Raw genomic sequence first — 26969 nt, 5'->3', positions numbered from 1 at the left:
CCTCACATTGGTAGGTTGTGAGTAGTGAGGAACACAAAGATCAGTAATTGGGTTCCAGCAATTCACAGCTGGGGACTAAATGTAATATTTCCAAATTTGCAGATGATACAAAGCTAAGTATGAATGTGTGTTGTAAGTAAGAGAATTTGGACAGGCTTTAGTGTATGGGTAAGAACATGTCAGATGGAAAATAATATGGCAAAATGTGAGGTTTTCTATTTTCATAGGAGGATCAGATGTGCAGAGTATTTCTTAAATGGTAACAAGTTTGGAAAGTCTAGATGCACAAAGAGACCTAGTTGGTCTTGTAGATAAGTTATTGATGGCTAATATGCAGGTGTGGCAAGCTCTTGCTTATTGCAAGAGGTTCTGAGCACAGGGGTAGTGAAGTCTTGCTTCAGTTGTATAGGAGTTTGGTTAGACAGCATCCAGAATACTACCTGCAATTTTGGTCTCCCTCCCTCAGTAAAGATATTATTATCATAGGAGTGCAACTAAGATTCACCGTACGTGATCCTGGGAAGGTGGGACTGTCCTATGAGGAGTAATTGGACAAAATGAGTGTATATTCTCTCAGGTTTTGAAGGATGAGAGGGGATCTCATTAAAACTTAAATACTTAAAAGGATTAACAGGATAACAGGGAATCAAGAACCGGGGACATAGTTTAAAAATAGGAGGCCATCACTTAGGTCTGAGGTGAGAATTTGTTTTTCACTCACGGTTGCAAATCTTTGGAATTCACTAACACATGCAGCACTGGAAGCTTAGCCTTTGAGTATGTTGAAGGTAAAGGTTGATAACCTGTAAGCCATCAGTAATCAGAAAGTTATGGGGATGACATGGTTAAATGGCATTGAAGTGTTTAGCCAGCCATGACCTCATTGAACAGCATGACAGACTAAATGGGCAGAATGGTCTTCACCTATTCCTATGTTCCTACTGTGTACTTAAACAATATATATTATCTGGAGTTCTTAATTTGTAAATGGTACTCCACTCACTTACATGGATGCATCCTTTCTTACTTGAGCACAAAAAGAACCTGGTGAAAAATTAGCTGCTCTGCCTTCTCCATCAATAGGCATGAAAATTGAAACATCTCCAAAGCTGTGGTGAGTAGGAGAGGCTCACACTCCTGAGGCTTTTCTTTTGTTATTAGCAAAGAAAGATAGCATGAAAAATGTGTTGCTGGAAAAGCACAGCAGGTCAGGCAGCATCCAAGGAGCAGGAGAATCGACGTTTCGGGCATAAGCCCTTCTTCAGGAATGAGGAGGGTGTGCCAAGCAGGTTAAGATAAAAGGTAGGGAGGAGGGACTTGGGGAGGGTCGTTGGGAATGCGAAAGGTGGAAGGAGGTTAAGGTGAGGGTGATGGGCCGGAGAGGGGGTGGGGGGTGGAGAGGTCAGGAAGAAGATTGCAGGTCAAGAAGGCGGTGCTGAGTTAGAGGGTTCGGACTGAGATAAGGTGGGGGGAGGGGAAATGAGGAAGCTGGAGCAATCGGCATTCATCCCTTGTGGTTGGAGGGTTCGGAGGCGGAAGATGAGGCGCTCTTCCTCCAGGTGTCATGTTGCCATGGTCTGCAATGGAGGAGGCCAATGACCTGCATGTCCTTGGCGGAGGGGGGGGGGGGGGGGGGGGGGGGGGGGGGGGGGGTGGGGGGGGGGGGGGAGGAGAAAGGGAGGGAGAGGGAGAGAGAGAGAGAGAGAGGAGTTAAAGTGTTCAGCCCAAGAGCGTTGGGTTGGTTGGTGTGGGTGTCCCAGAGGTGTTCTCTGAAATGCTCCGCAAGTAGGCGGCCTGTCTCCCCAATGTAGAGGAGGCCACATCGGTTGCAGCAGATGCAGTAAATGATATATGTGGAGCTGCAGGTGAATTTATGACTGATATGGAAGGATCCCTTGGGGCCTTGGAGGGAAGTGAGGGGGGAGATGTGGGTGCAAGTTTTGCATTTCTTGTGGTTGCAGGGGGAAGGTGCCGGGAGTGGAGGTTGGGTTGGTGGGGGGTGTGGACCTGACGAGGGAGTGGTCTTTCCGGAACGCTGATAGGGGAGGGAAGGGAAATATATCCTTGGAGGTGGCGGAAATGACGAAGGATGATGCGATGTATCTGGAGGTTGCTGGGGTGGTAGTTGCGGACCAGTGGGGTTCTGTCCTTTTGGCGAGTGGAGGGGCGGGGTTCAAGGGCGGAGGTGGAGGAGATGTGGTGGAGAGCATCGTCAACCACATCTGAGGGGAAATTGCGGTCTTTGAAGAAGGGAGGCCATCTGGGTTGTTCGGTATTGGAATTGGTCCTCCTAGGAGCAGGTGCGGTGGAGGTGAAGGAATTGGGAATATGGGATGGCGTTTTTACAAGGGGCAGAGTGGGAGGAGGTGTAATCTAGGTAGCTGTGGGAGTCGCCGCCAGACAGACCCCACCACTAAGGATATATTTCCCTCCCCTCCCCTATCAGTATTCCGAAAAGACACTCCCTCTGCGACTCCCTCGTCAGGTCCACACCCCCCACCAACCCAACCTCCACTCCCGGCACCTTCCCTGCAACCGCAAATAATGCAAAACTTGCACCCACATCTCCCCCCTCACTTCCCTCCAAGGCCCCAAGGGATCCTTCCATATCCGTCATAAATTCACCTGCACCTCCACACACATCATTTACTGCATCCGCTGCACCTGATGTGGCCTCCTCTACATTGGGGAGACAGGCTGTCTACTTGCGGAACGTTTCAGAGAACACCTCTGGGACACCCACACCAACCAACCCAACTGCCCTGTGGCTGAACACTTTAACTCCACTCCCCCCCCCCCCCCCCCCCCCCCCCCCCACTCCACCAAGGACATACAGGTCCTTGGCCACCTCCATCGCCAGACCATGGCAACACAATGGCTGGAGGAAGAGGCCCTCATCTTCTGCCTAGGAACCCTCCAACCACAAGGGATGAATGCAGATTTCTCCAGCTTCCTCATTTCCCCTCCCCCCACTTTATCTCAGTCCAACCCTCTGACTCTAGACCTGCAATCATCTTCCCGACCCCTCTCCGGCCTATCACCCTCACCTTAACCTCCTTCCACCTATCACATTCCCAACGCCCCTCCCCCAAGTCCCTCCTCCCTACCTTTTATCTTAGCCTGCTTGGCACACTTTCCTCATTCCTGAAGAAGGGCTTATGCCCGAAACGTCGATTCTCCTGCTCCTTGGATGCTGCCTGACCTGCTGCGCTTTTCCAGCAACACATTTTTCAGCTCTGATCTCCAGCATCTGCAGTCCTCACTTTCTCCTAAAGAATGATAGCATGCATTGTTTATCCTAAACATATCCACAAAGATTTCCTTTTCCAGTTGTCAGCTCATCATTGTGAATTGACAGTGGGAGAGTGATATCATTCAGTTTCAGTAAAACTCCCAGTGATTTTATTTTAGCTGAGGCTTGGTTACATGCAGATCCAAGTACACACGATTGTTCAGCAGTGTTTCTTTATCTACTCAATTAATTAAAGCTTAAATTGGAGAAACTGATAAAAGGGATATTATCATACAGTGTTGTCACTGACTTTCACTCTGTGCCTGAAATTCTCTTTCTAAACCTTGTTGTGTCTCCATGAATTCCTCTTAAAACATACCTACCTCATGACCGTGCCATTGGTTATCATTAACTTTGATTTACTGACAAGGGAAATCCTGCTCTAAATCCTCATATCTGAAGTATTCACTTTACATGGGTGTGAGATCCCTACCGTTATGATACTTGGCATTGTTCTGTCTGGTAAGCTGTTGTATGCAGCAAGTTGAGTCATTTGGGGATGGTATAGTCTCATAGCACACTTTTACTGATGGAGAGAAGCAGGTGCTGACACAACTGCATATGAAATAGTTACCTGGTGTTATTGTGTGTTTTTTGTGGGGGTATCTGTTGCCAAGACTCAATGGTCATGGTGGCACAAATCAGTCCATAGTTGTCAGCATTTTCCCCTCTCATTATCTAATGTAGCATCTCTTAGGTAGACATATAATGTTTGGAACCTTCATGCCACACTTGCAAACATTCTTGAAGCAGAATTTTAGGTAGCCTACTGGTTGTGTAACACCATCTGCATTGCTAACTGGATAATTCTTAAGTGTTCAACTGTCTTCCATCCTGTGGGGATGCTGGAGCCAACAAAATTATCTCTGCTAATGATGTCAACATACTTGGGAGCTTTGCTTTTAAGCGGTTTGCTACATTTGTGGTTTTGCTGGACGTAGTTAGCAACTTCTGCTATCTTGGATCCATGGACAAACAGTCTGTCTCTTGATGCAGAATCCAATGTGAATGTATCAAAAGCAGTTACTACCTTTGACAAATTACAAACCATGCATTGAAAACTTCAGACAGACTCTGAGCATCTTGTTGCATGGCTGTGGAATATGGAATAAGGAAGTTCTCAAAAAAGGAAGTTATAACCTTTCTTTTTTTGCCATTTGTGGCACATTCTGGAAGGACAAAGTCAAGAGTGCGGCAGTCCTCTATTATGTCAGGTAATCAGGACTAGGCATTCAGCTAATTAATAGTAAATTCTATTCCGTATTACTAATTAAAGTGACATTAAGAAGATGAGTTAATCCTGAAAGGATCCACATTGTGGCAATGAGCACTGAAAAAATCCTGACTGCTTTCAAGGTGCAAACCCGCTGAGTGGCTTTCTCGCTGTCCTTTACTCCTAACTCGCTTTAATTGAATAATTTCGATTTAAGTTGAAAATTCACAAGTGTCTGCATCCTAATTACCTTAAGTGGTTCACTTTAACTTAATGGTCTTGCTTTCTCCTCAGAATTGATGGACTATGAAGGATTCAAAGATATTTCTCTGGAGTTTCTGGAAAGATGCTCGTCTCCCATAGCCAAATCTGGAAGTTCTCTCACCTTATGGTGTGGATCTGTGATGAAACCAGCCTATCTGTCACCAAAATCTCTTCTGTCCTCTGAATCGTTGCTGGAGCTAAGCACAGATCATACTCCTAGATATGAATGTAAGTGTTGAAATTGCAGAGGATGAACAAGTATTTAGTAGAATGGCAGTCTTCACTGTTCACTGTTCATTATTAAATTATAAGTTACTCTTTTCTGGATACGATGGCATTATCCCTGAAGAAGGACTAATTGCAGTACCCACCTTCAAAGATATGAGGGGTTTAGCTCTGCAATACAATATCGAGTTATTTCCACAATAAGTTAGATTTAATGGTTAATTAATTGACTATTCCTTGGTGTTAAGTGGCAATTCATAGAAGGACCACTGAGGCCCTTGAGGCAGCAGAGATAGGAACAATAAGGCTAATCATTATGATGAAAATGATAAACTGAGGAGAAAATAAGTAAATTCAGACTCGGTCTTTGGGAAAGCCACCTGTCACAAAGATAAGCTTGTGTCAAATATTGATTTTAATTCCTTGGTGGAAACATGACATGAACTTTTAAAAGACAAACTTTTTGAAACAAACTAAAGAGAATTCAACACTCAACTCAAGATTGTCAACCCTAATTTGTATTATTATGCATTCCACATGCCAAACCCTTTGCCACAAGATGGCATGTTTCTTCTTGAGGAAGACGCTTATCAACACTGGAACAATCTGAAATGGATGCCATCAAAATCCACACAGGATTCAAGCAAAGCTCTTTGATAGCCCCCATTCTATTGCAATCTACCTGACTGGCTATTCATGTCATCAGCTGTCTTCTGGTGTAACAACTAAATGCAAACTGGACTGAAAATTGACTATGTTAGATGTACATGACCTACATTATGCTGAAGATTGCAGTGTTGTTCATTCTGTACCAGATTTGCAAGACTATTGATCTAATCCGTTCCGCACTCAAGAAATTTTGGCCTGTCCAATAATGTTGCTAAAACAAAGTATCTGGTCAGTCAAATATTTCACTTCCCATTTTTGTTCAAGGAGATACTTTGGAATATGTGGAACATATCCCATATCCTGGGAGACTTATCTCTCAATGAGGAAATCCAGGACGGAATCAGCTGTGTTAGTGTAACCTTCTACGGACTACAGCAGTGAGGGTTTGACCTCTGCAAATCAGCAAAGTATGTAGAGCAGTTGACGTTAACACACTGATGTATTACAGTTAGGTCTGGCTGCATGTTAATAATATATAAACCCAATCACACCAGGTGCTTTTTACCCCACATTCAAATTGTCACACCTCTTATGGGAGGGTGAAGAAAATGCTCTGGGGCACTCCGAAATCCTCCGTGAAGCGTGGCAGCAATGGCATTGATGATTGTGAGGAGAATGCTGCCATTCTTACAAAATGATAACAACTTGTCCATCATGCACTGAGTGTAAACACCTGAATGATGAGGTACGTTGGCAGCAGAGAAGGGAAGTAAAGGAAGCAATCCTGCATAGCAGGAGACACCACCTAACGGAACATGCAGTCCAATCTGCTCTAAGTTCTACAGATTAAGAATCATTCCTTCTTAATGATTCTTTTGCCCGAAACGTTGATTCTCCTCCTCGGATGCTGGCTGACCTGCTGTACTTTCCCAGCACCATGCTCTGAGATTAAGAATCAGTCTATTTAATCTGATGGGGACCAATGTGAACGACCTTCCACGATGCCCTATTGACAAGGGAATTATGGGAATCAACTGGAATATGCAACTACAAAAAATGAATGATTAAAAGCTAATTTCTTGGACAATGGGACCTTGGTTTTAGGATAGCTAACACCTTTGCAAAGTGAGTTTTGAGAAGATTTGTAGCTCAGGTTGAGGTTCTGGATGTACGTTTGCTTGCTGAACTGGAAGATTAGTTTTCAGACGTTTCATCATCAGCATACTAGGTAACATCATCAGTGAGCCTTCGGTGAAGCACTGGTGTTAGTGACCCGCTTTCTGTTTGTTTAGGTTTCCTTGGGTTGGTGATGTCATTTGCTGCAGTGGTGTTATTTGCTGTTGTGGCGTCATTTCCTGGTCTTTTTCTCAGAGGGTGGTAAATGGGGTCCAAGTCGATGTGTTTGTTATTAGAGTTCCGGTTGGAATGCCATGCTTCTGGGAATTCTTGTGCATGTCTCTGTTTGGCTTGTCCTAAGATGGATGTGTTGTCCCAGTGGAAATGGTGTCCTTACATACAGTTGAGGACAGACACCACTTCGTCTGGGACAATGCATCCATCTTAGGACAAGCTAAACAGAGACATGCATGAGAATTCCTAGAAGCATTGTATTCCAACCAGAACTCTATCAACAAACGCATCGACTTGGACGCCATTTACCACACTCTAAGAAAAAGAACTGGAAATGATATCACCAACCCAATGAAACCTAAACGCATAAGTAGAAAGCGGATCACTAACACAAGTGCTTCACTGGAGGCATACCGGTATGATGATGAAACATCTGAAAACAAACCTTCCAGCTCAGCGAGCATACTAATATCCATAGCTTTCCAGCTGATCTAGTTGAGTTACAATTGGAATACACAATTATGTTTGAATCACTGCCTATCATGACTCTGTACTGCGATTATTCTATGTTTTATAATGACAGCTGTTTTAATTTTTTAAAGTAACCACAGCATCAAAAAGAAGTCACATAGTTAATTCTTGCTGATTCAGCTTCAGCAAAAGAGGCAGACAGGTTGATGTGTCATTTAGAACTTGATTAACCCTTCCATAACATGATGGGTCCTTGAAGGTGTGTAAATTCAAAACTTCTGAAACAAGCAGGAATGTGGAAGAAGCCCCAAAGGGAATTCTGGCCTAATTGATTCATTAAGTTCACATAGCAACCATCTTATGACAGCATCAGAGAGAGGAGAAAAAAAGGGAACCAGCTAAGTTCTCCAACATTGAACCAGATTACCAAAGGCCAAAACATGCAGTACCACAAAAAATTAAATCAAGTCCTTGTAGAATAGCTGCTTCTCAGTCCATCTGTGGAGGAAACATTCACCTACTCCTCTTTAGACATCAGTGTAGCTGCTGAATTCTGACTTTGTATTCAAATCTTTCAAGCAAGTAAAGCCTGAAACATTAAAGGGCTGACCTGACTTTCATATTTATAAATATCTGTTATCTGTATTTACTTTTAATCTTTTATTTTTATATATTATCTCAATGTATCAAGTTTTTACTTACCAACTTTCAGGAGCAGTTATGTAATAAACTGTCTTTTGATCTTGTTCAAAATTACAGCTTTGCTGCTGGTTATTTTTAAACTGATTCACTGAATAATCTAAAAGGGGCTAAATGAACCATGCTAATTCAGAGTTCACTCACCACATTACAGATGTGCCTGAATACCATGTCACTGCCTGATGGAAATGCATTTCCCTAGCAGAACTGTATCAGCAGCTGAGAAGCTAACTAGGGTCCCTTAGGTTGCTTATTCACTCTCACTCACTTGCGCACACACTCTCTATCCCTCTCTTAGATCCTCCAAATCTCTTCCTTTCCAGACAACCTGCAAGTTTGGATGCTGTCTGCTATTGTTTGACTCTCCATGTGTAGCAGACAAGACATTTTAAATAAGGAGCATAACTCTACACTGTCTCTCTATACTGACTCAGATATTTATATTTTTGTATTGAAAGGATCGAGCCCATCAAATTCAGCCTGAAACTGGCCAGATCGCCAAGCTGTGAGCTATGTACCGAGGAAACTCAATTATCCGAACGAGATAGGCAGGCAGCAATTCATTCGGATAATTGACTATTCAGTTAATTGATTCAATGCCTCTACTCTGGGGCTTGGAGTTTTCTGAAGTTTCCTTTTTCCTCACTCTGCCTGCCTTGCTCCCCCTCTCTGTCTCAGGGTTTGTTTCTGATCAGACACACACTTGTGTGTAAGGGACCTGTAGTATTGCTGAAGCCTACCCCCACCCCCCATCAGTTCTATGGGATTGACACAGCAAGCACTTGCTAAGTCCGCTTCCCGTTCAGGAGACTAGATAGCAGCACACTGCATGTGAGATCTGCCCCCACCACACCCCATCCGCCCTCCTGTCCAGCGCCCCCACCATTGTTTGCCCCCATGCCTGCCTCCCTTCCGCCCCCACCCCTGCCCCCATCCAGCCGATCTGAGTATGCCATATTCCTGCATGCCACTAATAATCTTTGACCCGTTCTTTATCAAAAATCTCACCACTGCTGTCTTAAAAATGTTCAAGACACTGTATCAACAGAGTTCTAAAGAGTCTCAAAAACCCTCTCTGAGAAAGGATTTCTGAATTAACAGAATGATCCCTTACTTCTAAGCAGTGACCTAGATCCTTCCATAAGGTAAAACATCTTTCCTACATCTAACCTGTCAAGACCCCCTCTGGATCTTCTATGTTTCCCACTCTTATAAACTCCAGCAGTTACAATCCAAGCTTGTTCAATGTTTACTCGTGATGTGGAGGTGCCTGCCTCAGGTAGCTACCTGAAGAATGAGCGACCTTTCGAAAGTTTGTGGTTTCAAATACCTTCGCAATAAACTATCTTATTCTATTTTCTTGCCAAATTATTTGCTGCATACTATTCTATCATGATGCATGTACTAGCATTTCTGTCCTCTGTGTACTGCATTGTTCCAGTGAAGCTGAGCGTAAAGCTTCAGAAAGAGTGATGGCCTAGTGGTATTATCAATGGACTATTAATCCAGGTACCCAGGTAATGCCATGGACTATGCATTCAATAAAAATCTGGAATTAAAATCTAACGACCACGAATCCATTGTCGTTTGTCTGGAACATATACTCATCCGGTTCACTAATATCCTTAAGGGAAGGAAATCTGCCATCCCCATCTGGTCTGGCCTACATCTGACTCCAGACCCATAGAAATGTGGTTGAGTCTTAACTGCCCCTCTGGGCTATTATGATTGAGCAGTAAATGCTGGCCTCGTCAGTGACGCCCTCATCCCATCAGTGAATTAGAAAAAGGGATCACTATCTCATCTTTCAACTAGGCATTTTAAAGCCTTTGGACTCTATTAAGTTCAGCAATTTCAGTTTGTAAAGTTTTGTTCTATATTCTTTACTTGTTCTTTTTTTTCAGCCAGCAGCACAGTTGCTGTCAGTAATTGTTTGTTTGTTTCTTTTCCTAGCCTCACTTTGGCCTCCCAGGACTAACTTTTTGAGTCACTCGATCTCTCCTGTTTTTCACCCTTCATAGGCCTTCCCTTTCTCCTTATCCCAGCCACCCTTGCTTAAAGCATTCTCACTTTACTCAGTTCTGGAAAGCCTTAGACCTAACATGTAATTTCTCTCTATACATATGTTGCCGAAGGTGCTGAGTTTTTATTTCAGCATAATTGCTTTTATTTCAGATTTCCAGCATCCACATTTTGCTGATTTCCAATTTCTCCATATTTGTGTTTCTTCTATCATGACTATTGCATTGTCATCGGCTAATGTGGTGCCACTGTTTAAGAAGGGTGGTAAGGACAAGCCAGGGAACTATAGACCAGTGAGCCTGACCTTGGTGATGGGCAAGTTGTTGGAGGGAATCCCGAGGGACAGGATGTACATGTATTTGGAAAGGCAAAGACTGAATAAGGATAATCAACATGGTTTTGTGTTTGCAAAATCATGTCTCACAAACTTGATTGAGTTTTTTGAGGAAGTTACAACGAGGATTGATGAGGGCAGAGCAATAGATGTGATCTGTATGGAATTCAGTAAGGTGTTTAACAAGGTTCCCTGTGGGAGACTGATTAGCAAGGTTAGATCTCACGGAATACAGGGGGATCTAACCATTTGGATACAGAACTGGCTCAAAGGTAGAAGACAGAGGATGGTGATGGGTTGTTTTTCAGACTGGAGGCCTGTGACCAGTGGAGTGCCACAAGGATTGGTGCTGGGCCCTCTACTTTTTGTCATTTACATAAATGATTTGGATGCGAGCATAAGAGGTACAGTTAGTAAGTTTGCAGATGACACCAAAATTAGAGGTGTAGTGGACAGCGAAGAGGGTTACCTCAGATTACAACAGGATCTGGACCAGATGGGCCAATGGGCTTAAGAAGTGGCAGATGGAGTTTAATTCAGATAAATGCGCGGTGCTACATTTTGGGAAAGCAAATCTTCACAGGACTTCTACACTTAATGGTAAGGTCCTAGGGAGTGTTGCTGAACAAAGAATGCAGGTTCATAGCTCCTTGAAAGTGGAGTTGCAGGTAGATAGGATAGTAAAGAAGGCGTTTGGTCTGCTTTCCTTTATTGGTCAGAGTATTGAGTACAGGAGTTGGGAGGTCATGTTGCGGCAGTACAGGATATTGGTTAAGCCACTGTTGGAATATCGCGTGCAATTCTGATCTCCTTCCTATAGGAAGGATGTTGTGTAACTTGAAAGGGTTCAGAAAAGATTTACAAGGATGTTGTCAGGGGTGGAGGATTTGAGCTATAGGGAGAGGTTGAACAAACTGGGGCTGTTTTCCCTGGAGCGTTGGAGGCTGAGGGGTGACCTTGTTGAGATTTACAAAATTGAGGGGCATAAATAGGGTAAATAGGCAAAGTCTTTTCCCTGGGGTGGGGGAGTCCAGAACTAGAGGGCATAGGTTTAGGGCGAGAGGGGAGAGATATAAGAGAGACCTACGGGGCAACATTTTCACACAAAGGGTGGTACGTGTTTGGAATGAGTTGCCAGAGGAAGTGGTGGAGGCTGGTACAATTGAAACATTTGAGGCATTTGGATGGGTATATGAATAGGAAGGGTTTGGAGAGATATGGGCCAGGTGTTGGCAGGTGGGACTAGATTGGGTTGGGATATCTGGGTCAGCATGGACAGTTTGAACCGAAAGGTCTGTTTCCATGCTGTAGTCTCTATGACTCTAAGTAAACCTGTGCTTAATAATCAGGGATGTTTGCTATTAATCACTACTTGAACTGACAGACTTTTGAGAGCTATTTTAGAGGACAATTAAACCAAACACATTGCTGTGGCTCTGGAGTCACATGTAGGCTAGTGGATTTTCTTCCTTTCCTTGAACCCAATGGGTTTTTACAATAATGTGTTATTTACATTGTTGTAAAGTAGCAGTCCTACATGGTAACCATTATGCTAACTTGAAATTCCACATAGTTATTCATTCAAATTTCACTGTCTGTCTTGATAGGATTCGATCAACATTCCCTAAAGCCTTAGCTTGGTGTTCTGGTCAAATGACAATACCACCACCTCCCTCCCCTGCATATGTGAGAAAGGGACTGGATTGTTGATCTTTCTTTCCCATTTGTAATTTTTTTTTCTTATGCTATCCTTTGCTTGAAATTAGGCAGGTTGTGTCTAAATTGGGTTGAAATTTGTAAAGATTTTTAACACTGTCAATACTTCAAGGTAATTTAACGGCACACTTTTTTTTATATCAGCTCTTTCTGATGAAGAGTTCTTTGATGGTTCCTCAACGGAAAGTGCATTGATGAGTGAAGATTACAGTCAGGATCTGGATATCTCAACCAACCCAGAGGAATCTCAAGAGGAAGATGAAAGCAATGCAACAGTGCGATGTGTCTGTGGAATGGATGAAGAAAATGGGTTTATGATTCAGGTAGTCAAAATAGTTTAACATGTTTTTGTTCATTTTTAATGTGTAAGTGTTATGTTTTGGCACCTCGCCATTTCAAGACCAAGCTGCTAATTGGATTTTAGGTGTACCATGTATGCAAAGCGCATCTTTCAATATCTTTTGAAGCACAATCACAGAACTGTTACGCAGCCCATTATGCCTCCACTAACTCTTTGAGTAAGCATCATGATTTAGTGCTACTTGCCATCCCCTTGTCAGCTAGCTCAGTTGGCTGGTCAGCTGGTTTGTGATGCAGAGTGATGCTGTTACGGACCAGGCTAGACCACCTCAAAATGTTTTAAAAGGTGACCCAGACCCTAACTTTTACTTTTCTTTTCGGTAAATGTAAATGGATTTTACAGGAGTGATGCAGCAGGGCAAACCACTCAGCTTTAAACGAAACAGAATCTATTTATGAATGAAACATGAACAAAAGAAAACTAAATTTAGAATAACCCAATTGACATGGCATCGCAACTTAACAAAGCTGTTCCAATCTCTATAACATCCCATAAACACACCCCTTGGCAAAAGGCAAATTCAAACACAGGTTCTTCCAGGCAGGAGAGGTTTCAGAGAGAACGCTCAGACAAGAAACATCTGTTGAAGTACAGAACCTCTTTTCACTTCTCTGCTACCAGTGGTTTTCTGACTGCCTGCAAAAAAATAACCCAAACTAAAAATAAATACCTTAATTGGAAGAACTGGTCACACCCCAGCCATTGTTCTAGAGCAGCCATTTCCAGACATATTGGAACCTCTGCCTTTACAACCCCTCTTGAAAGAAAGCCAAGGAGAACCTTGTTAAAGGGGCATCATCATCACAATGCAAACAGTAGATGTTCAGTGCACACTTGCTGAGCATGCCATGAACGGACTCTCCTTCTCAATCCCTCCCCTCACCTGAGGTTTAGTCACACTCTAGTTAAACCACCAGCAGTTTTCTCTCTCTAATGTGAGTGCAGTGCTATGGTCCTCTGTGACTACATCATCTTTATCTTTACCTTACTCATAACACTGAACGTTATTTCTATTTAAATAATGACCTTTTCAATGCCTTTGTGGAATCTGTTTTTGCCACATTTGGTAGTCCATTCAAGACCCAAACCATTTATTGTATGAGAAAGTTTCTTTTCTTTGCCCCTTTAGCACATTACTTCAAGCCTGCATTTCCAGTTCTAGATCTGTTTGAAAGCAATAACCGTTTCTACATCCAGGCCTGTCATGATTTTGAAAACTTCTATCAAATCCCCTCTTAGCCTTTCCCTCTTCAAGGAAAACAGTCCCAACTTTTCCAAGCTTTTCCTCATTACTGAAATTTCTCATTGGTGGAACCAATCTTATAAACCTCTTTGGCAGTATCTTCATGTTCTTCCTAAAGTGTGGCACTTAGAACTGTGCACAGTACTCAGATATGATCTAACTAGTGTATAACCTACCTGTTCTTGTACTTTGTGCCTCTATTTCTGAAGCCTAGAATATTGCATGTTTTATTGATATTGCTATCTTGCCACCTTTAATTACCTACACATTTGTACCCAGGTTTCTCTACTGCTGCATACCTTTTTGAGTACAATCCTTTATTTTATGCTGTCTCTCCATATTCTTTTGATCAAAATGTGTCACCTCACACTTCTCCACATGAACCAGGTGTCTGCTCACTCCATCACTTAATGTATTTTTGAAGTTTTAAACTCACGTTAACAGTCCTTCCAAGTTTTGTATAATTTGAAATTGTCCCCTGCATGCCAAGATCTATGTTATTAATATAAATTGCAAAAGCAATGGACCCAGTACCGATGCCTGGGAAGCTTCTACATAAGTTTCTCCAGCCAAAAAAACGCCATTAATTATTACTCCCTATTGAATTGAAGTTATTGTCACGTGTACCGAGGCACAGTGAAAAGCATTGTCTTGTGAGCATTACAGGCAGATCACATAGTTAAGTAGCATAGATAGTAACTTTGACAGGAAACATCTATGCTACTATCTATCAGCCAATTTTTGTATCCTTATTACTACTATCCCATTTATTCCCCTTTCTCTCAATTCTGTTGTTTATTGAATGCCTTTTGGGATTTTATGTATACCATTTCAACAGTATTCCTTACCTAGGAAGAGATATGCTTGCCGTAGAATGAGTGCACTGAAGGTTCACCAGATTTCTGAGATGGCAGGTGTGTCACATGAGGCGAAGTTGAGTTGACTGAGCTATATTCACTGAGGTTTAGAAGAATGAGAGGTGATCTCATTGAAATAAGTAAAGTTCTGACAGGTCTGGACAGACTAGATACAGAGACGGTGTTTCTTTTGTCTGGGTGGTCCAGACAACGAATTTGTCTTAAATTGATTTTACGCAATGGATGTTCGAGTGTGACGAACCATGCAGAGTGTGTTAGCGACCAACTGAATCGTAATATTTGAAAGAAAATTAGTTAATTACATGAAGACAAACATTTTTCATGACCTCGGGGAAATAGTGAAGATATAGAACTGACTGTATTGCACGTTCACAAGCATGGACATGCCAGGCCTCTTGGCTTCCTTCTATACTGTAAACATTTCATAATTTTGGGACTTGAGCATTTTATGAAATTATTTCAGACTTGTCGTATCCTCTGTATTTGGCTTTTATATTGTGAAGATGGACAGAAGTTTATTTAAGGCTTTTAGATATTTGTTTATTTAGAGCCAGGCATGCCACATATTTGAAGCACAACATTTCATAAATTCCATTATCTGCAAGTTTTAAAATTTGCAAGGCATTGTACTTACAATATGTAGTACTAAAAGAATATAAATTCAGTACAGGGAAAACATTTCAGCCCACTTTGCCATTGTCTGCCCTTTGAAAGAGCTTTCCAATTACTCTCCTTCCCTGCTGTTTCTCTCTAATCTTGCAATATGTTTGTTCTATAATTGTTTAGTCATAGAGATATACTGCATGGAAACAGACTCTTTGGTCCAATTCGTCCGTGCCAATGATATCCTCAATGAATCTAGTCCCATTTGGTCCATGTACATCTAAACCCTTTCGATTCATATACCCATCCAGATGCCTTATAAATGTTGCAATTGTACCAGCCTCCACCACTTCCTCTGGCAGTTCATTCCATACATACACCACAGTCTGTGTGAAAAGGTTGCCCCTTAGGTCTCTTTTATATCTTTCCCCTCTCACCCTAAACCTATGCCCTCTAGTTCTCGACATCCTCACCACAGGGAAAAGACCTTGTGTATTTATTCTACCAATGCCCCACATGGTTTTATAAACCTCTATAAGGTCACCCCTCAGCCTCTGATGCTCCAGGGAAAACAGCCGTTGCGTATTCAGCCTCTCCCTGTAGGTTAAACCCTCCAATCCTGGCAACATGCTTGTAAATCTTTTCTAAACTCTTTCAAGTTTCACAGCAGCCTTCCTCTTGGCGGAAGACCAGAATTATGTGCACTATTCCAACAGTGGCCTAACCAATGTCCTGTACAGCCACAACGTGACCTCCCACCTCGTATACTAAATGCTCTGACCAATAAAGGAAAGCATTTCTTTTGGTGCTGTCTTTCAGATCTTGTGGTATTCTAAGGTTTGTGTCAGCATTTTCTAAGAGTCCTGCACAGAAAATAGTCAGAAGGTGATGTAGCACTGAGTTTGAGAGCATAAACTAGGAATAAAATAATATATTGCCTTTTTGAAAACCTTGAGTCACTCGTGGAGTCTCATGTATTATTATTTGACGTTAATAATTTTTGTTTTCTTTCCCTTTTCTCCTTCTGTCTCCTGCCCACTGAAGTGTGAAGAGTGCCTTTGCTGGCAGCACAGCATCTGTCTGGGTTTATTGGAAGACAGCATTCCAGACCAGTATATCTGCTACTTCTGCCAGGATCCTCCAGGTACCTCCTGCCATGGGTTACCTGCTAATACCTGATTCAAGCTGTCAGTGCAACTTAAATAAAAGTTAAACAAAAGCAAAGTACTGCAGATGCTAGAAATCTGAAATAAAAACAAGTTCAGGAGAAACTCAGCACCTGTTAAGAAACAAAGAAAACATTTCACGTTCAATCTACTTTTCAACAAATGTTAACACTGTTCCTCAAAATAGTCCTGTCTTGTTTATGCAATTGGTTTGGACATGCAGTTACAATATGCTTGAAAACCTGTTTAAATTTGTTCCTATTGTACTGGATAAATGTTTATATACCTCAAAGACTGGTGCTCATGGTAAGATCGCTTTGAATGCCTACATATGCAGTCAACCAAGTTTCCTCTCTGAACCACTCTGTAAAATTATTTAGTTATCCAGAAAATCCTGAAAATGCTCAGGAAATTCAGGCTGCATCTGTGAGAAATTAATATTTTGTTCTGATAAACAGTCATAGGTCTGAAATATCAGCTGTATTTGTCTCTCCACAGATGCAGCCTGATCTCAGTATTTCCAGCATTTTCTGTTTAGATTTACAGCATTGGCAGTATTTTGCTTTGGAATATCATTCTTATTGTAAAGGTTTTCACAATTTTGATTTCCTAAAGAAGTTACAGTTTCAAAAATATCAGTGTCAGTTTCTTCTCTGTTGAAAATTTCAATTTTCTAGACTTGTTCGGTGATTTTAAACGTCCTTTAGATGGACCAGGTCTGGTTAAGTCAATTTTGATCTTGAGTCAGTGACACTATACACTGAAAAAGAGGTAGAGAATTTTATGGAGGAAATTATTCGGATTTGGTGCAGACAATGGCAGGGCGAGGTCAGTGAGTCAGCATTGAAGGAACAAAAATTAAGATTATCATAAATAGCAGCAGGAATAGGCCATTCAACCCCAAAATCCCGTCCAGCATTTGTAAGATTGTGACTGATCTGTTTTTACTTGTCTGCAGATCCTTCATATCTTTTGATATGTTTCTCATTTTTTGATATATTCAGTGGCCCAGCTTTTCCTACTCTGTTGTAGTGAATTCCAAAGGCTTAATATCTCTCTCAGAGAAAAAAGTCTTCCTCAACTCTGTTTTAAGTAGAAAGTTCCTTTTTGTGAAACCGTACCTAAATTTCTAGACTCGCCCACTGGAGAAACGTTCTCAGCTGTCAAGCTTCCTCAAAATCTTTTATGTTTTAAATGATGTCTAATTGTTCTAGTCAGCAATGGGTAAAGGCTTGATCTGTCCTTGTAAGACAAACTTTTCACCCCAGGTATCAGCCAATTGAATTGTCTTAAATGCGCCTGATGCAACTTTGTCCTTTATTAAATAAAGAGTGTCAAATTGAATGCAATGAGCTTGGTGTGATATCATCAATGCCCTGTACAGTTGTAAAGAGCTGCCAACTTTTATACTTCATTCCCAAGTGTTGCTGTTTTGGACAAAGCTTGGAGGCAGGGAGAGGTGAGACTATGGTGATGTTTGAATATGAGAATGAAAATTTCAAACTTGAACCTTTGGGAGCTAGATCAATGTGCATCAACAAGCGCAGATGTGACAAGGAACAGGACTTGGTGTAGTTTAGGATACACAATTTTGGATGGGTTCAAGCCAATTGAATATGGGGGATATGCAAAGATAGCAATCAAGTTATTGGAACTAGAGCTAATACAAATATGAGTTAGGGTTTCGGATGGGCTGCTTTGTCCTCACTTTCAGGCATTTCAGATCTGACCACTCTGCATGCAAAAGCTTTTTCCTCATATCATTTGCGCTGCCATTGCTAATTGTTTTAATCTAAGTCTTGTCGTTCTTGATCCTTTCAGGGTTGGGAAAGTTTCTGTCTACTTTATCCACGTCCCTCATGATTTTGAGTGCAGTGTCAGAGCACCTCTTAACTTTGTCTTTAAAACTAGAGTCCTTCGTCCCTAGAACCATTTTTGTAAATGCTTTCTGCACTCACTCCAATGGCAGCTCACAGAACTAGAGGCAGTACTCCAGCTGAGGCTGAACTATTGTCATTCAGCTCATTGTGTCTGTGCCCTTTCTTTGAAGAAGGTATCCACTTAGGCCCAAGTCCTTTCTCTACTCCTACAAATTTGACTTTTAATATTACCATTAAACCTGCCTCTCTTTTCTTTTCGATTAGACATTCCAGATCATTACAATGCATATATATTATAAAATGTCTCAGCTTCTCTTTTATTTTCAGTACAATCTGCCAGTTCTCTTTATTTACTGATCAGAATGCTTCATAGTTTTGAAGACTTCTAGTAAATCTTCCTCTCACTTATAGTGCTCAGGGAGAATAATTCCAGCTTCTCACATGTCTCTATATATCTGAAGTTCCCAGTACCTTGTAACATTCCTGTAAATGCTTTCTGCATACTTTTCAAGGTCCTCTTTGATTACGAATTGCTTTGAAGCATTCTGAGAATATTAGCAAGGTGTTATATAAATGCAATGTTCTTTATTCCTGGAGGTCAGAGATGGAATGACAAATATTGCTACGACAAGGAATGGCTAAAAAATGGGCAGATGTATGGGCTGTCCTTTCTGAAGGAGAATTACTCCCAGCAGAATGCTAAGAAAATAGTATCAACTCACCAACTCCTGGCTGATGTGTATAGTGTGGCTGAGGTGCTCCATGGGCTTCAACTGAAAATCAACATTCTCCAGTGAGTATTTTTAGGCACAAACAGCAGATTTGTTTTGCTGTAGTATCAATTTGCTCCTAACACTGACTTTGCACGGCACGAGTTTAATATTGAAATAAAGCCCAAACCAGTTCAAATAATGTTGCGCAGTGAAACAATGCTAGAACTACAGAAAATGTATAGTGAATGTAGAAATGGTTCTTTTATTCTGTAATTATGATTGATGACCTGTTTGTTGGTTTTAGGCTGAGGTTACCACCTCACTATGTCTAATTTGTGCACCAAACCCGCTAGCAATTAAATTCAGATTTTTTTTTTATTGTCCATCCCTAATTGCCCAGAGGGTGTGGGTCTGGGTTCACATATATGCCAGACTGGGTAAAGATAGCATTATTGAATTGCATAGGTTTTTCCAACAATCAACAATGGTTTCATTGTCATCATTAGACTTGTCATTCCAGATATTTATTAAATACAAATTCCTCCATTCCAAACCAAAGGGGTAGCCATGGGCACCCGCATGGGACCCAGTTATGCCTGCCTGTTTGTCAGATATGTAGAAGTTACACCAGCACCACCCCGCGCCCCCGCCCCCCCCCCCCCCCCCCCCCCCCCCCCCACCTGTTCCTTCGCTACATCGATGACTATATCAGCGCCACCTTGTGCTCCCATGAGGTTGAACAGTTCAACTTCACCAACACCTTCCACCCCAACCTCAGATTCACCTGGACCATGTTGGAAACCTCCCTCCCTTTCCTGGACCTCCCCATTACCATCTCTGGCGACCAACTAACCACAGATATATAGTACAAGCCCACAGATTCCCACAGTTACATAGACTACACTTCCTCCCAGCTCCCCCAACCCTGTAAAAACACCATCCCTTATTCCCAATCCCTCCGCATCTGTTCCCAGGATGACCAATTCCACCTCAAAGTCCCAGATGGCCTCCTCCTTCCTCGATTGCAACTTCCCTTCCCACATGGTGATTGATGCCCTCCAGCGCATCTCCCCCACTTCACGCACCACCGCCCTTGAACCGCACCTCCCCCAATGCAACAAGGACAGAACCTCTTGGTCCTCACCTTTCACCCATCAACCTCCGCATACAACACATCATCTTCCACCACCCCCAAAAGGACCCCATCACCAGAGATATAGTTCCCTCCCCACCCATATTAGCATTCAGAAAAGACCATTCCCTCCACGACTCTCTTGTCAGGTCCACACCCCCACCAGCATACACCCCACTCCTGGCACCTTTCCCTGCCACCGCAGAAAGTGCAAAACCTGTGCCCACACCACTCCCTTCACCTCCATCCAAGGCTCCAAGGGATCCTTGCACATGCATCAGAAATTTACCTGTGCCTCTACCAATATCATCTGTTGCACATCATGTGGTCTTCTCTCCATCGGGGAGACAGGATGCCTTCTTGCAGATTGTCTTGGAGAACATCTCTGGGACACCTGTACTCACCAACCCCATTGTCCCGTGGCTGAACATTTCAACTCCCACACCCACTCTGTCAAGGACATGCAGGTCCTGGGCCTCCTCCACTGACAAACTGTTACCACCCGATGCCTGGAGGAGGAACGCCTCGTAGTCCGCCTCGGGATCCCGCAACCACACGGAAGCAGTGTGGATTTCAACAACAGCTTCCTTGTTTCTCCTCCTCCCACCACCACCACCGCCCCCCCCCCCCCCCCCACCCCCCCAAACAACATTATCCCAGTCCCAAGCTTTGAACTCGACACCACTCTCTGGACCTGTCTATCACTCCCCCTTCTGACCTACCACCTTCTCCCTCACCTTCATCCACCTATTCCTTTCTCAGCTACCTTCCCCAAACCCAACCCCCTTCCATTTATCTCTCAGCTCTGACACATGAGCCTCATTCCTGATGAAGTGCTTATCCCTGAAATGTCACTTCTCCTGTTTCTCGGATGCTGCATGACCTGCTGTGCTTTTCCAGTGCCATACTCTTGACTCTGATCTCCAGTCCTCACTTTCTCCTAAATTCCATCATCCGTCATGGTGGGATTTGAACTCAGGGCCTCAGAACATTACCTGAGTTTCTGGATGAATAGTCCAATTATAATACTACTAGACCATTTGCCTCCCTAATATGATGCCACATCTTGATGTTATGTTTGAACAGACTGCAATTACGGCATGAGAAAAAGATTGTATTATATAAGCGATTGCCTCTACATTATTGGAGAAGTAGAATGGCATGACACCTTGTCCTTTTTTCCTCAAGGAGCAGAAAGCACCCTGATCTACATCTCTTGGCCCAGTCATGTAAGAAATCCACTCAAGAGCAAACTATGGAGGAAAAGCCCATGGAATGTATAGACAGTGTTAAGCAAGCTGAAAGCATCTGTCATACTCAGCATCATAGAGAAAAATCAAGTCCCAGCAAGAGAGTAGAGGGAACCTATATCACTAGTGAACACAGCTACCAGAAACCTCAGGGCTGCAGCCTCGAGCAAAACCCTGCAAAAGACCAAAACTGTTCAGAGGATGAGGATACCGATAATTTAAATTGTGAAGAGGATCGGGACACTACATCCAAGAGAGTTGAAAGGCATGCTCTTCAGGAAGTGGAAATCCCTACTAGACAGGTATGCTGATGCATTGCTGTTTTTCTTAGTTTGTGATTGTGTGTTCTGTCTGCTGTTTAGGATTTTCAACATTGTAATTTAGTTTCTTTACATCATCTGAAATGTGCCCCTCCTGGCATGGCCTTCTGCTTCTCTTTTTTTAAAAAATGTAACTTATTTTTCTGAACGACCTTTTCAGAGATGTTATTACACACCTCTAGAGCTGGTGGTACTTGAACCCAGACATCTCCGTCCACAGATAGGGATACTACCACTGCACTACAAGAGTTCCACCCTGCTGCTCCTTTAATGTACTTTCTTATCCTTGCAACAACTGGCATCTATGTGGTTTCCCTCATTTAATTAAAAAGTCCCAAAGTGCTTCACCAAGATGTAGCCAAAAAACACTGAATGCTGAACTAGTGGGGGAGCTGCTAAGTCTAGAGAAAATAATGTCAGCAGAAAGTGGCAAGGTCATGGAGAGATTGAAGCACAACCAGAAGAATTTCAATTTGGTTCTTTGTTCCTAAACTTCAATGTGAGTAAGTGGGGGGAGCAATGCTATTGAACTAATAATCTAGAGGCTCACACTAATGTTCAAATCTTATTATTACAGGTGGTGGAATTTGAATTGTGTTAATAAATCTGGATTTGAAAGCTATTCTCCACAGTGGTGATGATGCAACTATGGTTGATTGTCAGTGGAAAGACACTGGCATAGTGGTAGAGTAACTGCACTCATACTCCAGAGCTCCATATTAATGCTCTGTGATCAAATCCCACTGCGGCATGTATTAGAATTTAAATTTGACTAAGAAATGTGAACAGAATGTCATTCTCAGACTTGACATCGCAGAATGAATGCTGGCTAGGGGTTTTCAGTGACCATCACCAAGAGCGGTTCAGTAACACCATTACTGACCAAATTTGCTGAGTCCTAAAGGATGTTGCTGGTAGGCTGGATTTTCAGCAGGCAGTGACAGAACCAACAATAGGGAAAAATGTACTCAACCTTGTCTTGCCCAATCTTCTCTCCATGCTGGTATCATTAGGAATGATTGCCACTCTAAGCTTGTGGAGCCAAGTCCTGTTTTCACACTGAGGATGCATGTTGTGTGGCACAATTACTGTCCTAAATAGGATAGTTTTCCAGCTGACCTCGCAATTCGAAGCTGTGGGCCAGCAGCAGCAGAATTGTACTCAAATACAATCAGCAACCTCATGGACTAGCATATCCCCAACTCCATTACCATCAAGTCACGGTAAAACTGGACACTAACTAACATATAATAAAGTTAAGTGATCTTGCCACCCAAAGAACAGATCTAAGCTCTGCAGTCCCACCACATCCTGTCATGAATGGTGCTGGACTATTAAAAAACACATTGAAGTAAGAGGAATTTCCTCAGGCTTAACAATGGTGGGAACCTATCACATCAGCGCATATGACAAGACTAAAACATCACAGATGCTAGTCTTCATCCAATTTGACATACACACCCCACGTAATATCAGCCATGATAAAATTCTAGCAATATTACAGAAGATTTGAGTTACAGAACTAGCTGTGCCAGTTGCCAAGTTGTTCCAGTAAAGGTACAATACTGTTATCTGTCATGTTATCCTCAAAGAACAAGACAAATTCAACATGATCAATTTCAGCTTCACCACACTGTTCACCATCTGCAGAGTGATGGAAAGTGTGATCAAAAGTGCTAACAAGTGGCAGCAAGTCTACAATAACTTGCTCACTGATATTCAGTTTGGTTCAGCCATGGTCACTCAGCTCCTGACCTCATTGCTGCCTTAGTTCAAACATTGACAAACCAGCTGATCTCCAAAGGTGAGAGAAGAGTGATTGCCTTGACATCAAGGCAGTATTTGATTGAGTACGGCATCAAAGAACCTTAGCAAAAGTGGAGTCAGTGGAAATTATGATCTCCATTGTTTGGCATCTTGACTAGCTGAAAGGAGATGATTTTGTAGATCATGCATTTACTCCTAGGGCATCAGTTCAGGTAGTTATTTTCCAATCTGTACAAAGATGTTATTATATTCCTCTTGAGCGGGTGGGACTTGAACCCAGCCCTCCTGGCTCAGAGCTAGGGACACTGCCACTGCTCCACAATAGCTCTGAAGTTTCTCACAATAGTGTCCTTGGCCTGAACGTCTGCTTCATACGTTGCCAAATCTCTGTTATAAGGCCAGTAGTGGGTACATTCGTTGTGCATTGATCAATATTCAGCACCGTTCCTGACTCCTCAGATACTGTAGCAATTCATCTCCAGCAAGACCCGGACGTATTTCAGACCTTCGATGCTGAGTGGCAACTAACATCTGTACCATACAAGTACCAGACAATGATCATTTTCAGTAGGAGAAACTTTCACCATTAATCTTAACATGGTTTGCCAACACTAAATCCCCCACTGCCAACATGGGCTTACCATTGACTAGAAACTGAAACAGAATTGGACCAGACACATAAGTACTGTGGCTCCCAGAGGAGGTCAGAGGCTGGGAATTCTATGGTAACTTATTTCACCTCCTGACTTCTCATAGGCTGTCCATCATCTGCAAGGTACGTCAGAAATGTGATGGAATATTCCCCACTTCCCTAGATGAGTGCAATTCCAACAACACTCAAGAAACTGGAGACCATCAGGACAAAACAGCCCACTTCATAGACTGCCATCCACCTCTCAAACATTCACCCCTTCCACTTCACTGCTGCCATTGTGCTTACCACAAATGAAGTTACACAATACCTTCCAAGTTCACGTCCTCTAACATTCACTGTGGCTAGGTCAATGCTCTGGATCTAATTTCCCAACAGTACTGTAGGTGTACCTATGTCGCATGAACTGCAGCTGCTCAAGAAAGTGACTCCCCATCACTTTCTCAAAGGCAGTTATGGACCAGCAGTAAATACTGGCCCAGCCACTGATACCCTCAATACTGTGAACAAATAAAAAATTTTAACAAGCAAATCTGATTGGAAATTTTGACAAAATACAATTTGTCTTAAAAGCACTAAGTTATAAAGAATGTCAGCCAGCATTCCAACTGTGGATCACTGTTCAGTGACCCCTACTTTAAGTCTGGAGGTTAGATGAGTTGTGTTCAGCTAAGATTCCTATGGATTGAACAACTTACTGACATCCAGTATCAAGTACTGTATGTGAATAATAGCTTTATGGCCCAGGATTCAGTTACCCCAGGATCTTTTACATATACATATATAATCCTAGAAAGTAAAAGTAATGGCCCTATTAACTTTTATACACAGAGACCAGGTTACAAGGAGGTAAAAATTGTACTGTGGTTATAGAAAACCCTGAGTAAACCATACCTTGATTATAGAGAGCAGATCTGGGGGACTAAAATAATTGGCCCTGAAGGAAATCTGTAGATTTACAGATAATAGTTGATATGCAAGGATGAAATTAAAAGATGACGTTAAAGTTGTTTGTGAAGGACTTGAAGGACTAGAGTAAAACCTAGTACCAGGCCTTTTGAGAGTGATTGCACATGAAGAATCTTAGATGTTTTGCATTATCTTCCAAAAACAGTGGTTGATGCCAGGTCAATGTTAATACTAAATCTGAGCATTACACATTTTTTTATTGAGTAATGATGTTGCAGGATATAAGACAAGAACATGTATGTTGAATAACAGAGGATGTTCATGTGGTTAAACGGTCAACTACTGTTCCTATGTTCCTAGACAATTGCTCCAGAAGTGGAGAATTCCTGCAGGACTGAATTGTCAGTCCAGAGTGGTATGTAAGTCGTGCTGTTCTCTCTGTGCTAGCAAACCAAGCAAATGGAGTTTTAAGGGTCTGGAGAAACCTATAGAAACAGACATTATTGATGTACTTAAGTGACAAATGAATGGTTTATTTGGAAGACGTCATGGATATTTGACTGAACACTTGGATAATGGCTTTCTTGTGATTTCAAGAGCTCAGCTCTTGAATTGATGCTGGAAAATACATTTTGAGACAGATCTGCTTTAAATACTCTGATATTTGCTAATCATTCAGTTTGTTTATAAAGGTATTGTTCCATGACTGTGATTGTGTTCATTACTGAAAGGCAGCACTTGTGTGAGCTTTAGGTTGAATAGTCTCAGTTCACTGAAGTGTTGCTCTTTAACTATCAAAGTAAAGTGCTAGCTATGTACTTAATTCACAGCAGTTGGTAATTGTAGAGTAGGAATAACCAAAAGGACAAATCTTTTGTAAGACTCACATGTGAAAGTAACAGACTTTTCTTTTGCTCCAAGCCTTCATGTCTGTGCTTTATATTTCATTGTTTTTGCCAATGTGTTTTTAAAACAAGCTCAGAAGAGTCCCTGATTCCCTTCTTAAGCAGCTTTATCACACATAAAGAAAATTCCCCTCAAACGATGTTTGATGACCATCACACCACCATAAAGTCTTATGGAGCATGAACACTAGCATGGACAAAAGGCCTGTTTCTAGCTAAGGCCTGAGTGGGACTTTTGCTGACTGCACCATGTTTGGCTTCATTTGCAATTCCTCAGATAATGAAGGAGTCCATGCCTACCTCCACTAAGGCTTGGACTGGTGGGAGACAAGTAATATTTACACCACAAAAATGACCATCTCCATCTAGATGGTCCTGATTTTTGTTCCCAGGTTACGTGCACAGAGACAGGAGAAATCTCAGCACTGTGAACCTGACCTGAAAAAGTGGCAATTCTCACTTCCCATTAGGAGCCAGAGAGCAAAAAACTGCAGATGCTAGAATCCAAAGTAGACAAACAGGATGCGAGAAGAACACAGAAAACCAGGCAGCATTAGGAAGTAGAGAAGTCAACTTTTTGGCTATAACCTCCTTTGGGGCTGGATGTGAGGGCCGTGGAAACTACACTTAAAAGGGGGGTGTGCGAAGCTGAGTGACCCATGAAGAGCTAAGGATGCTGCCAGTTCTGGAGACTGACTAGGAGGAAAGTCTGCCTTGGGACTCCAGAACCTGGCCAAAAGTTAAAATATTAAAAAAAATCTTCCAGCCCTCATCCCTTACCTGCTTCTTTAATTCACTTCATCCCACAACTCTCCATATCCAACCCATGCTACCCAATGCTGTACAGCCATCTGCTATTGTTCTTCATGCTCTTATGCCAACCTATTCTCTACTACCTATCCCTCATATCCCATGCCAAATTCTTTTGTACTTTCATCCACCAGCTTTTCCTCTTCTGCATATCATGCTCACTACCTGGTGCCTACAATAACCTG

General features: G+C 42.3%; 1 protein-coding gene across 2 annotated transcripts in view; it reads left to right on the top strand.

Annotated features, from left to right (window-relative positions):
- phf20l1 (PHD finger protein 20 like 1) overlaps window positions 1-26969 on the top strand; it is a 123058-nt gene that overhangs the window by 82430 nt on the left and 13659 nt on the right. For both annotated transcript variants that reach the window (XM_072570006.1, XM_072570005.1), the window contains 5 exons: window positions 4800-4997; window positions 12340-12518; window positions 16325-16424; window positions 18924-19119; window positions 21360-21723. In XM_072570006.1, coding sequence (XP_072426107.1) covers window positions 4800-4997; window positions 12340-12518; window positions 16325-16424; window positions 18924-19119; window positions 21360-21723 — 1037 coding nt within the window. The remainder of the gene's footprint in view (window positions 1-4799; window positions 4998-12339; window positions 12519-16324; window positions 16425-18923; window positions 19120-21359; window positions 21724-26969) is intronic.

This window comes from Chiloscyllium punctatum, chromosome 5 (genome assembly GCF_047496795.1).
Source record: "Chiloscyllium punctatum isolate Juve2018m chromosome 5, sChiPun1.3, whole genome shotgun sequence".
NCBI lineage: Eukaryota > Metazoa > Chordata > Chondrichthyes > Orectolobiformes > Hemiscylliidae > Chiloscyllium > Chiloscyllium punctatum.
This window is presented reverse-complemented; position numbering and strand designations above follow the sequence as displayed.